Raw genomic sequence first — 13,756 nt, forward strand, 5'->3', positions numbered from 1 at the left:
TTCTGGTCGTCGGATGGATGTTCAAATCACGTGTCGACTGTCAATGGACTAGAGCTGATGCCACTGTGTGTTTACAAACACCTCCCACCTAAGGAACAGCTAAACCTAACCCTAGCTTGTGATTGGCAGGAGCCGGTCACCTGATGTAAATAAACATGCCGCACCATTAAAAACATGGTTACTTATCATGAATTTCAGTGCGATTGTCACTTATTTCATCCTCAGTTGCTCTGTGAAGTCGTCAAATTAGCAAATTTGCTTGGGGTGAGCCCTCAAACCCCTGCAGTGTCTTCACACCTTCAGTGCTTGCTTTATGTTTGTTACAAAAAGATTTTCAGGTTTTCTTCATCGGCAGTGGTGAAACGCCACACATTTGTGCAGGGGAAATTTGAGAAAGTTCTTTTTAAACACACTCAATTACATTCAATAAAATCTTTATTATTCAATCATTGAAAAACTATCACAGATTTCTTTGGTTTCACTTATGGTACAGCCTGGAAGTATAACGCATTCGTCGGAGATCGTTGCTTTTTCATTTTTGATAAAATGAAATAGAAACGCGAATCAAACTACGTAGTTACTACACGCACGTCGAATGCACATAAGTATTAATAGCAGCTCCCTTCTTTTCGAGTGCAACTTCTTGTATTTGGATGACTACATGGTAAACTACATGCAGTAACATTATAAGCGCCTAATAGGAGCGTTTTCTGAAACAAGTGTCGAATGTGTTTGGAACTAAACAAAACGAATTACAGAGTGCGGTTTGAACAATATAAAACTAAACGCAAACGAGAACGGAGTTAGGTTTCTTCTAGGCTATATTACAAAATATGACACAAATTAACACTGACGTCCATACAGGGCATCAGAAAATGTGATTTAGTCATTTTCAGTCTTAATCACTCTATAATTAGTTTATAACAGATTTAAATTACATGTAGTTTCTAATATCGTTCGTAGGATGGCCATACTTGAAACAACAGGGTAACTTGAGACGACATCTTATGTGTTGATGTAAGCGGCAAAGGCGAGTTCATCATTTTCTTAATCAGCTTCATCTCTATCTAGCATATAATAGCGATTTAATTCCTTCAGGAAAATACTGATGAATTCGCCTGTTACTTGCCTTGATAGGAAAGATTTTGTCTCAGAGTTGCCCCGTTGTTGCAAGAGCATGTACATGTATCCCTTTCCTACGGGATCCCCAGCACAACTCCCCTAAAGACTTCACAGTAGACTTACTCAGTACTAGTAAACAACCTGGATAAATGGGGAACCCGCAACACCAGCTATCCCACCAGATGAGCAGTAGGTCTTCCATTGTCAAAACTACATAGTTCGTTTTCGATGAACTGGATTTTTAGACTCCCGAATCCATATACACTCCCAAATCCATATACCACAGCACCCACCAAATATACGATACTTTTATTCTGATTGGATATTGGTGTGTTTCATAGAATATTGATTCATTCATGAGAAAAGTTGATTCTGATTTAATTGAAATGTAGAAGAAATCAAATGCAGACTCCTGGCGGATCCTTGTCTGCCACACGTATAGAGTCCTCAATTGCTGCAATGGCGCTGTGGGTACCCCATTATGTTGGTTAAGTTGGTGAATCCAACTAAAATCATATTAACGGTACGTAAAACTTAACCCTCTGCTTAGTGTCGGGTCAACTCAAATAATTACAGTCACAACACTACCGAGCAGTCTGTTTTCTTAATTGATTTGATAAGATTCGAAAAATGCGCTGAAAGGTATAAGCAGAGCATCTATTCTATAACAAAAAGTGATTTAAACATCAACACTTAATGGAGCCTCTGAGGACTGACATGGCTCAAGTTCATCTTCTCCTCGACAACATTTGATCAACGAACAACAACACATACATCTACAACAACGATTACAAATGGACCTCTCAGTCAGTTGTGGTTCTTCTTGCACGCGAGCAAAATTCAAAAAGACTTGTTCCAAAGTTGTCTGACTAACCGAGTAGTCTTCGATATTAAAAACAGTTTTTGCTCGTTCCAAAGTTCCAAATATTTTTGCCCATGATAAACTAGTATCAGTGATATGATAATGGACTAATCCTTGATGGATATCTTTTAGGTGAGCTGAAGGGAATGTTGTCTCAATGAACTGCATCAACGGTTGAAGGTCAGTTGCACCTCCCCCTGTGGGAGGGCCAACTTTTGCGAGCAATGTGTATCCTTCTCCAAATTTATACTTAAGATGCTGTGGACTTCCGAGGCATTTAAACTGACCATTAACCATTATAGCTAACCTTGTGCATAAAGCCTCACACTCCTCCATACTACAAAATACAACATTTTATACCTTTAATTTAAGATAGAAAGTTCAAATGTAGTGGCAAAACAACGATGACAGGTTTTCTGCAGCCCAGGGAATTTCACGTATCCACTATAAGGGATTGTTCAAAGAGTATATATAAGCACCCTCCCTCCATTGTACTTGACAGTACTTTTTTTTAAACCACATGTATGTACGCATAATGATTTTCAATTTATCAATGGTAACTACCGTCGTATCAGAGAAACCGACACAATCGAGGCAAATCTGCTTTAACACTTGGATTGGCTTCTCTAAACAACTTAAAGAAGTAATTAAACATTCTAAATTCCCCCAGATAAATTTTGAAAATTCAAAATGCGTTTTGTGGCCATTTCACGGTCTCATTCACAGAAGCATGAGAAGTCGTGAGCCAACCACCTAGTACAGGGAACAACGAGCTGCTACACAGTACAGCGTGCTTTTGAAACCAGGGGTCCAGGGACACCATGCCCACTTGCGAAGTGGTTTCAAATGCTCAACAATCTAACAATTTCAATATTCAACGCCCTCTGGTGACCATATACAAAAAACAATGACCTTGAAACCCACCACAATCATAGAACTTGACAGCAGCTACGATTTTGTAATTGATTGTGTTAACAAAATATGCCTCGTTACAAATCTAATATGGAAATACTAGGCTACTTTACTATTCAACGACCCCTGATGACCATATGCAAAACCAAATGACCTTGAACCTCACCACAATCATAGAACATGTCATGAACTACAACTTGGCAATCGATCATGGTTACAAAATATGTCTAGGTACCAAACTAATAAGGATATACTAAGTTATTCTACTATTCAACGCCCCTGGTGAAGAATAACTAATGTCCTTAAAACTCACCACAATCATAGACGATGTCTATATAACTATGAGCTATATAACTTTGCAATTGATTGTGGTAACAAAATATGCATAGGTACAAATAAAATATAGAAACACTAAGTTATTGTATAATTCAATGCCCTCTGGTGGTCATATACAAAAAGCAATGGCCTCGAAACTCACCGATATCACAGAACACGTTATGGGGCTACAACTTTCCAATCGTTTGTAGTAACACAATATGCTTAGGTATCAATATAATGTGGAAAAACTTTTTCCCACCTACGAATGAGTACTGATGACACCAAGATGGACACCAAGATGGCCACCAATTGCGTCATAATTGGCTGATCAAAAATACCTGTCTCGGCTATAGTACATCCCTTTCCAAAGAATACCCATCACAAGTTGCAACGAGAAATAGCAAACCAGTACGAAGCTACAGGACCCAGAATTCGGGCCAAAATTGACATTTTTGGCCACTAAAAAGGTCATAGGACGGCCATCTAAAGTGCAATCAATTTTTCTTAAGCTGATGGGCCCTTGGGGGATTCAAATATATATGAAAGATCAAGGTAATTGATCAAAGCGTCTTCAAAATTTCCCTCAAAAACTTCAAAAATGTGTAAAAAGTGCTGATTTTGGCGAACAACAATGGCTGCCAGTCGGCCATCTTGATTCTGACAGGGCCAGTTTTTGGGCTGAAGATGTGTCTAGGGTAGATACATGTGTAACCCAAATATCAAGACATTACATTAAAGGGTCTTCAAAACTTCCCAGTGAACGCAATGGCCCGCTGGGACTAAAGTCCCAAGTGGGCTAAAAAGCTTAAAAATTTTTGTTGAGCAAAAAAGTGGGGCGGCCGCCCCCGCTCCGCAGCTCTGACATCGTAGTAGATACATAGATAAATCAGTGTTGCAATGAATAAGCATTGAAATGCATTACGCGATGACAAGTAAAATAGGCGCCGAATGCTTTTACAGTTCACCCAATAACCAATCGCGCCGGACCAGTTGAGTGATACCATCATCACACCCCACCCCCTTTACTTTTACATCAGTTCTGGAGTAATTGGAAAAATGATATTTTTCAATACCGAAATCCGCTGGAAACTGCAGGGAATTCTCATCTCTGAATAAAAAGACATAGAATGGTCTGTACATAGGCCTACTAGGCCTGCTTGGATCCCATCTCTCCCTCATACGCATTTGCTTGCATTTTCACTGCACCCCTTCCCTTCCTATTGTGGGTACTTACTTATTGAACGATCCCAAACAGTCTGTCAGTTAGTCCCAAACAGTCTGTCAGTTGTGGAGCGGTGTGGCCGAGCGGTTAGAGCGTTCGACTCTGGGAAGCCAGGTCGTGGGTTCGAACCCCGTACATTGCCGTAGTGTCCTCGGGCCAGACACTTATCCTCATTGCCTCTCTCCACCCAGGAGTAAATGGGTACCTGGCCGGATAGATGACTCCTGAGCGTTTGTTAGCAGCTCAGTGTTACTTCTCCCCAGGGAGAGATGACTGATACATGTTAGAGTATAAAATTGGCCAGGGTAATAATATCGAAAAATGTAAAGCGCTCTGAGCCGCCTGGCTGGATTTAGCCCTATATAAGACACATATTATCATTATTATTAGTCAGTTTTAGGAGTGCTAGCCAATATTTATGATGCCTCTTAGTGGTTATGAAATGTATTATAATGGAGGTCATCGTTCCCATGTCGTATACTGTTAAGGCAAGTATTGACGTGCCAAAACTTTTTAGGCGGAGACCCATACAGTGTCTTTTTCACACATGATTAATCTTTAAAAATCAAAAAGAAATTTTCCCAGAAAGTCAATCAATCAATATAGCCCTCTAGCGGCAATTGTGTGAGGATCATCACATTCTACAATCTCAAGTGGGTGACAAACTATATACAATGTTGTATTTTGTTTGAGCGGACATATTATACAATGAGATGTAAGCAACTTTGTGCAGGTGATAATCATGAAGCAGGCTTCATTGGGCATACATATTATGTTAATCGAAAAACCAGGTCATAAAAAACTAGATGTGCTACTATTCTTACCTGTGAGAGGTCAATACTAGAGTTTTTCCTTGTTCTCTATAGTTTGACAACGTATCCCATAGCATCCGTTTAGCGACTGGATCCATACCAGTTGTTGGTTCATCCAGAAATACAATCGGTGGGTCTCCAATCAGCGCAATGGCAGTGCTCAACTTACGTTTGTTTCCTCCGCTAAAAAACAGCAAGGTTCAGTTTACTCCGATTGGTCAACTCAACTATAACTCTAGAACTCTAAACATTGTCATCTTTTTTGAAGGAAATGAGGAATCCTATACCTGTACGATTTCACAAGTTTATGAGCGTGTTTGTCAAGTAACAACGACACAATCAACCGTTCGACCATGTGAGGAATCAGAACTTCTTTCACTCCTCTCAATCGAGCAAACATAGTCAATGTTTCTACTCCAGTCATCTGATCTATCAAAGCATCAAACTGTGGACAGTATCCTAACTGTAGTCTAACCTACAATGGGAATATTGAAGTTAATTCACAAAGCAATTACTACAAACAGTATACAAAATACTCCGCTTCATTCAGTAGCCTTAAAACTGTAAATATCTTGTAGCCCACCACGTATATACAAATGATGAGTGACAAGAATTATAGATGAAATGCTCTCTAAAGTGAATATCGCAAAAAATCAACCTGATATAAACTCTTTTATGTCCAAGATGACCTCTTAAAAGTGAAGCCATATCATAATATCATGACAATTGATCAAAACATGTAGAGAACCAATGAACAACTCTGTGCACCAAAATCCAAAAGTGGGCTAAAAAGATTTCTTCACTTATGTTGTCATCATCTCTTATCAAATATACAATGATCTAACTCACATGATCCAGACTGTTTCTGACATTAAATCCATTCATATATGCCTCGCCTCCGGATAACACCTCATCTCCAGTCAACATTTTAAATGTTGTAGTTTTACCAGCTCCATTAACTCCCAACAGTCCAAAGCATTCCCCTTGTGGTATACCGAGGTTCAAGTGATCAACGGCCAGGAATTTATCATAATACTTCACAACATTATGAAGTATGACGGAATCCGTTTCAAACAATGATTCTATTGCAGCATCATTGATACGCTGTCTTTCAACAGCAACATCACTGTCTTCTTCAATCTGGGATGACTGATGTTGCACTGGTGGTCCATCATCTCCAACCTAAAATGATGAACTCACAAAATTCAATTCCAGGTCAGATAGCCTATGAAATAGATTACTGCTACTGTGTTTACGTGTTTTGTATGCTTAAGAATTCAAGCACAGGTGTTACTATTAAATGTTTTGACCTCATTTATGATTATGATGAAGCATTATTCATATATTCAGAATATGTGCTCAGCAGCAATGGAGAAGTCATTCATTTGGAAACCATACCCGAAGTATTTAAATTTCCACCGCTGCTTTAGTTATAGACTCAGCCTTAAAATTAAGCCAAAAGAAACCTAATATTACTAGGATTATTTACCGTTATAGTTTCATGCATTTGATCTGCTCTATTTTGTTCTTCATTATCATCATATAATAACCCTGTTAACAATGACCATAGTCTATGGAAAATTTGTGATTCTAAAGCGAACACCAGCATGAAATAACCAACACCTTGTAAGAACATAAACACTAATGGACGGCCTATTCCTCCCTGCTGCATCGATAAATAATTCTCTTGGTAGTCAATACACTTTGACGGTCCACAGTTACCTGTGAAAGAAATTCAGTTTAGTTCAAAAATTGTACTAGCGGTTGTGAGATGAATTATTTAGGATAAAAATCAAATATAAGATATATCCACTTAGAGTGAGCTCTATGTCTTTTCAGTACAATAGTTTCAAAAAAAAAAAGTTGGAAAATATTCTCAAAGCAAGAGTTGGAAAAACCTTTCAATGAAAAAATCCAAATTACAGACTGTTTAATGTACAACTAACATAACTAACCTTTACAGCAAGGGTTCGGTATACCAAGTTTACAAAGCTCCTGGTATTGCAAACAAATATCGAGAAATTCATAGTTTGCATAATAATCTTCGAGACCGCGCCCCAAACAGAAATTTGGTATCAATAGAAAGAATATCCATTCTAATACTTTTGATAAATCTCCAGTGTCTAATTGAGGTATTGAAAGTATATCTACAGCTAGAGTTGTCCCAATACCTGCAGAAAACCAGAAGTTACCATAAACTAGGGGTCCAGGGACACCATGCCCACTTGGAAAGTGGTTCCAAATGCTCAACCATCTAACAATTTCAATATTCAACGCCCCCCTGGTGACCATATACAAAACCAATGACCTTGAAACTAACCACAATCATTGAACATGTCAGCAGCGACGATTTTGTAATTGATTGTGATAACAAAATTAACCAATTTACCAAAGTTACCAATTTAATATGGAAATACTAAGTTATCCTACTATTCAACGCTCCCTGGTGACCATATTCAAACCCAATGTCCTTGAAACTCACCACAATCATAGAACACGTTATGGGCTACAACTTTCTAATTTATTGTGGTAAATATATACGAATGATCATAGTGATTGATCAAAGCGTCTTCAAAATTTGCCTCAAAAAGTTCAAAAACGTATAAAAAGTGCTGGTTTTGACGATCAACAATGGCTGCCAGTCGGCCATCTTGATTCTGACAGGGCCAGTTTTTGGGGCTGAAGATATATCTAGGGTAGATACATGTGTAACCCAAATATCAAGACATTACCTTGAAGCGTCTTCAAAACTTCCCAAAATAACTGGATTCCATCTACGGAGGACAGACAAAAAGAGAACGCTATAGCCCGCTGGGGATTAAGTCCCAAGTGGGCTAAAAATGTAATATTCCTGATGGAGAAAATCATTCATTTACTCATGAGAGGATTTTCACTTCAAACTAATTGTACCCGGTGGTTATCATGAAAAAATTGTAATACTGACTTAAATAATGCATAATAATGATGAATCTTACCTGAGAGCACGTTGAGCATAGTTAACCAGACGAATCCTGTAGAGGGTACAGTAAATAGGAATGACAGCAGATACATAAATGGTAAGATACTCCAACCATACAACATAAACAGAAGTAATATATGGAACAGATGATAGTCACTGATATATGCCTTTACATCAAATGCAGCGAATGTAACCAATAATAATAAACACGGTATTATATAATTAATGATATCCCAGCTAAATGTAGACAACCAGAACATAAATGTATTCACGCCACTAACAAACTGACTGTGCTTCACCTTAGATGATCGTTCTTTCACCAGAAACAGGACGAAACTCGATGCCAAAAATGACATTCCGAAACACAGAAATATCGCAATTGAAAATCCAATCATACTTTCAGCAAAACTGTCGTTGATTTTATCCTCAGTTGTTCTTGGTAATGGATGGTTCGTTGTATGAATCGTGTAATTCAGATTTGTAAGGTGATGAAGTAACGCATTGTCCACTAAATTCAATGTTATTCCCGGAGTATGGTAAGCTTGATCCTGGAATCCACCTACGGCAAGGGTACTACCATTATTTGAGCTGAATGTTGCCCCAATCAAATATTCGCTAGAATACACGTATAAACTTTCTAAACCTTGTTTAACTAAATAATCTGTCAAATTTTTGACAGATCTAATGTGAACATTTGACTGTAATTTGAACTGTCTCCCATATGACTTATGTAGACTGTTCACCAATGAAGTATTGACCAAGTCACTTATGGTTGCATGCACTTTAGGGTATCGCTCCAAATCCAGCATCATTGGTGGTGAGTCTCCTATTTTCGGAAGCGTCTTTACAATAGCTAGTACTAGTATAGTGAATACAAGTGGAATAGCTAACTGAGTCATTGTGACAATACGGTTTCTCCATGTATGCAACACTCTTTTATAAAACATCGCATAAAACTGTTGAGCATATAGGGCAAAACCGGTGTTATACTCCATTGATCTATCAAATTCTAAAACGAAAAAATCAGATTACGAATTAGAAAAAGACAGACAACACTTACTGGCTTAGCGTTACCAGGTATGAATCAGAAGGCTGCACCTGTATAACTGAAGCCTGAAGTTGAACTGCTGCTTAATGGGAACTGACCCAGTGCATTGCTGCGATTCAAAGCTGGCTCATTACCAAGACTTCCAGAAGTACTATTTGCCGAATCATGTTGCAATTTCCCTTTTAAATTTCCATCAGAACTTTCACCAACCCTATATCAATTAAGATTATCCAGATTATAACAAAGAATTCATGTTGCATGGAATTGAAGGATTTCATTCTCACTTTACTTCCATTTAATATAAATTTATTTATTATATGGACATAAAAAATTCAAATTGATGGAACAATGGAATTCATAGTGCACATCTTGGGACTATGTAGAAAAAAGAATCCAGGTTACAATGCCTCCACCAAAACAGTTCTCTGCACAATGGGAAGCGGGAGTGCATGGAGGGAGACACCAACGATAACGATAGGAAAAAGGGTTAAGTATTGCAAAAAAAATAGTATCAGTAAAAATAAAATGGAATAAATGGTATTTACCTCAGAAACACCTCTTCCATCGTAGTTACTGATGCACCATAGCTTGATATCCCCAAATCATCTTTATTCTGCTCTAATTCCGTAAATAAAGCTTCAAATTGATCAGAACTTTCCTGAGGAAGAATATATGTTAATTCAGCACTGATATTACTCTCAAGAGTGGCTGAAGGAACATGTTTTGAGATGACATTCGAAATCAGTGAGACGTCGCAATTTGGATGTTTTACTATCACCATGTGATACCCAGCACCTGAAAAAAACCGGGTACTGCATGTATAATAATTGCCATTGAATTTCTATGCAGTAGAAAGCTGTAAATACGTATAATTTTGTACCATAGCGCTTCTTTAGGAATAATGAAGTTCCACAGCATTGTATCACCCCAGCAGCCATAATTGCAATACGGTCCCCTAACAAATCAGCTTCCTCCATGAAATGCGTACTCAGCAATATTGTACGTCCCTGTCTGTGTTTCTGTAATATATCCCACGTATGGCGTCGTGCATCTGGATCCATTCCTGATGTTGGTTCATCCAATATAACAACCTACCAATATACACATACCATTTTCTATTCCCATACTTGAACAAGTTGTAGAATGGATCATGAATTGAATCAAGTACAAATACCAATAGGTAACCTATTAAAAATCATGCCATACTGGAACTCATGATTTGCCTAACTTTTAGAACACACATCATGTGGGAGGCTAAATCTAAATTTATACAAAGGAACGATAGAACATCAAGATGTCATCTCTGCTAACACTTCCATATTTCACTGATCCTCAACACAGCAAGCAACAACTCAGTCACCTGACCCTTCACATGCAACTCCACTAACGTATATGCCGTGTCGTCAAGGAAAACTATCTAAGCTTATATTGGAGATAATGGACAAGCACTTCATCATTACTCTAACAGTAACAAATTCGTTATCTGACACAATAAAGCAAGAAAAATCAGCAAATATTTCAATCGCGGTAAACATTGGAAAACAAGAGCCCCACGGAGCATTATGGGCAGCCTAATATTAGCTTTTCATAAATGATATAATCTGTGGGTTGGAGATCACGATTCGAACCCCCCTTATTTACTTGTAATGATTACATCATTGATTGTACAATGTTATGATTTGCGATAAATTTATAGTAGCGACAATATAACAATTTAATCAAGTTAAGAAAACAAACCATGTGTTGAGTTGATGATTGACGCCAGAGGTCACGTTTGAAAGAAGATTTTTAGAGAACACGAAGAACATGGGTTATATTTGTTATAATATTCAATATGATTTACACAGTACAATCAAGCTTATATAAGAAGCACGGACGGCAAGAATGAACACCTCATATCAATATTTTATATCGTATCTTAATGATTTGAATGGCGGTCAAAATTGAATTGGATTTGATATTATTTTCCAATTAAATTTTTTTTGAATTTTGCAATTTGAGCACATGGCTCATTCGCATATCAAGGTCATCCATCCTATATGAAGAAAGCTATTTTTCCAGACCCTTGCACAATTGTGAGGGAATTGTTTGTAGTGCAAATAAAATTTCCAGAAATCGATCTTCAAATACAATTTTACATTTTAAAATAAAACCCAGAAGTAACATGCAGACATACTGGGGTTCATGTGAACACCTGCTGACTTCAGTGGCTAAACCAATCATAGAGGAGGCTTAGCTCTCTGATTATCTTTATAAAACTGATATTTTTGCATTCAGATTTAGACAAAAAACCTGAAATCCTGTACATTTTAACGAGGCCCTTTGCAAAATTCAGCTCCCTAGGAATTGGAGATTGGATAACACTTGAATGCATAATTTGTATGAATAAATGCTCAGTTCACAGTGAAAACGTTTTTCATTTGGATTCTATGTCATCTATGTCGCGGTGATAGTGAGACTCAATTGAGTTCTCGGATTCATATCACACACCATCATTTACATTATGCTATTTTGATTCTGGATTTATTTGTGAATTCTTGATTTCTATTACATTATTATCATTTACTGCACCTAACATCTCGTTCATAATCGATTTAAAAATCATTGTAATGTAAATATTTTACTTATCATCTTCCTATCCTGAAAACTAGGGGCCAGGGACACCATGCCCACTTGGGAAGTGGTTTCAAATGCTCAACAATCTAACAATTTCAATATTCAACCCCCTGGTAACCATTTACAAACACCAATGACCTTAAAACTCACCACAATCATAGAACATGTCAGCAGCTACAATTTTGTAATTGATTGTGATAACAAAATATGCCTCGTTACCAATTTAATATGGATATACTAAGTTATTCTACTATTCAACGCCCCCTAGTGACCATATGCAAAACCCAATGGCCTAGAAACTCGCCACAATCAAAGATGGTGTCATGAGCTACAACTTTGCAATTGATTGTGGTAACAAAATATGCATAGGTACAAATATAATATAGAAATACTAAGTAATTGTATTTTTCAATGCCCCCTGGTGGCCATATAGAAAAACCAATGACCTAGAAACTCACAAAAATCATAAACACGTTATGAGCTAAAACTCTCCGATTGATTGTGGTAACAAAATATGCTTAGGTATCAATATAATGTGGAAAAACTTTTTGCTACCTACGATTGAGTACTGATGACAGCAATATGGCCGCCAAGTGCGTCATAATTGGCTGATCAAAAATACCTGTCCCAGGTATAAAACATCCTTTTCCAAAGAATACACATCACAAATTGCAATGAGAAATGGAAAACCAGTAGTAAGCTACAGGACTCAGAATTCGGGCCACTAAAAAGGTCATAGGACGGCCATCTTGAGTCCGACCGACCAATTTTTCTCAAGCTGATGGGCCCTTGGGGGATTCAAATATATCCGAAAAGTCAAGGTAATTGATCAAAGCGTCTTCAAAATTTACCTCAAAAAGTTCAAAAATGTGTAAAAAGAGCTTATTTTGGCGAACAACGATGGCTGCGAGTCCGCCATCTTGATTTTCACAGGGCCAGTTTTTGGGCTGAAGATGTGTCTAGGGTAGATACATGTGTAACCCAAATATCAAGGTATTACATTGAAGCGTCTTCAAAACTTCCCAAAATAACTGGATTCCATCTACGGACGGACGGATGACAGACCAAAAGTGAACGCAATAGCCCGCTGGGACTAAAGTCCCAAGTGGGCTAAAAGGATGTTGAACCGTAGTAAGCTATACCCTGCCCATCTGCGTAAAAGACACTAACCTTTGAGCCACCTATCAGAGCAATCCCAACTGATAGCTTTCGTTTCATTCCACCAGACAGTGTTTTAGACTGAGCATTGTGCTTTTCTTCCAGCCCTAATGACTGTATCATACAAGCTATCTCAGATTCTACATCATCATCATTGTAACCTTTTAACTGAAATAAAAAAAGTCAGAATGATGGTTATAAGTGTAAAACCCACTATATACAGAATCTAAGATTAACAAGAGTCCCGAGCAGCACAACGGCCAGCGTGTAATATTCACTTTTCATAAATGATGCAATCTGTGGGTTATATTTGTCAAAATACACTCCCTGCTAATTGAGCTTTTTAAAGCAGCACAGATGGCAGGAATGAATACCTCATATCTATCTTTTTGCTTGGTCAATTGATTTGAAAACAGAATAAATTGAATTGGATTTTGATGTAATTTCGTTCAATAGAATTAAATTGAATTGGATTTAATATCTTTCGCACATAAAATTTAGTTGAATTTGCATTCGAGCATAAGGCTAATTAGCATATTTAGGTCATCCATCCAATATGAGAAAAAGATATTTTTCCAAACCTTGCGTAATTGCAGGCCATTCAATGACTACCGCACAGTGAAAAATGGGCACCAACTTTGAAAAGGGCCAGTATTAATGCCCAGCGAGCGAGTTTGAGTGCCGGTATCATGCCACTAAATTTCCCTTTATATTCAATTTGCTTGTG

General features: G+C 37.7%; 1 protein-coding gene across 6 annotated transcripts in view; it reads right to left on the reverse strand.

Annotated features, from left to right (window-relative positions):
• Positions 1-409: 409 nt before the first annotated feature.
• LOC141904639 (phospholipid-transporting ATPase ABCA3-like) overlaps positions 410-13,756 on the reverse strand; it is a 28,906-nt gene continuing 15,559 nt past the window's right edge. For 3 of the 6 annotated variants that reach the window (XM_074793269.1, XM_074793270.1, XM_074793272.1), the window contains 11 exons: positions 13,042-13,197; positions 10,136-10,346; positions 9,801-10,050; positions 9,306-9,466; positions 8,224-9,216; positions 7,204-7,419; positions 6,738-6,970; positions 6,098-6,430; positions 5,536-5,723; positions 5,261-5,431; positions 410-2,321 (listed from right to left, as the gene is read on the reverse strand). In XM_074793269.1, coding sequence (XP_074649370.1) covers positions 1,802-2,321; positions 5,261-5,431; positions 5,536-5,723; positions 6,098-6,430; positions 6,738-6,970; positions 7,204-7,419; positions 8,224-9,216; positions 9,306-9,466; positions 9,801-10,050; positions 10,136-10,346; positions 13,042-13,197 — 3,432 coding nt within the window. In that variant the 3' untranslated portion in view covers positions 410-1,801. The remainder of the gene's footprint in view (positions 2,322-5,260; positions 5,432-5,535; positions 5,724-6,097; positions 6,431-6,737; positions 6,971-7,203; positions 7,420-8,223; positions 9,217-9,305; positions 9,467-9,800; positions 10,051-10,135; positions 10,347-13,041; positions 13,198-13,756) is intronic. The other 3 variants (XM_074793268.1, XM_074793266.1, XM_074793271.1) reach the window with 2 other exon arrangements.

This window comes from Tubulanus polymorphus, chromosome 4, assembly GCF_964204645.1.
Source record: "Tubulanus polymorphus chromosome 4, tnTubPoly1.2, whole genome shotgun sequence".
Lineage (NCBI taxonomy): Eukaryota > Metazoa > Nemertea > Palaeonemertea > Tubulaniformes > Tubulanidae > Tubulanus > Tubulanus polymorphus.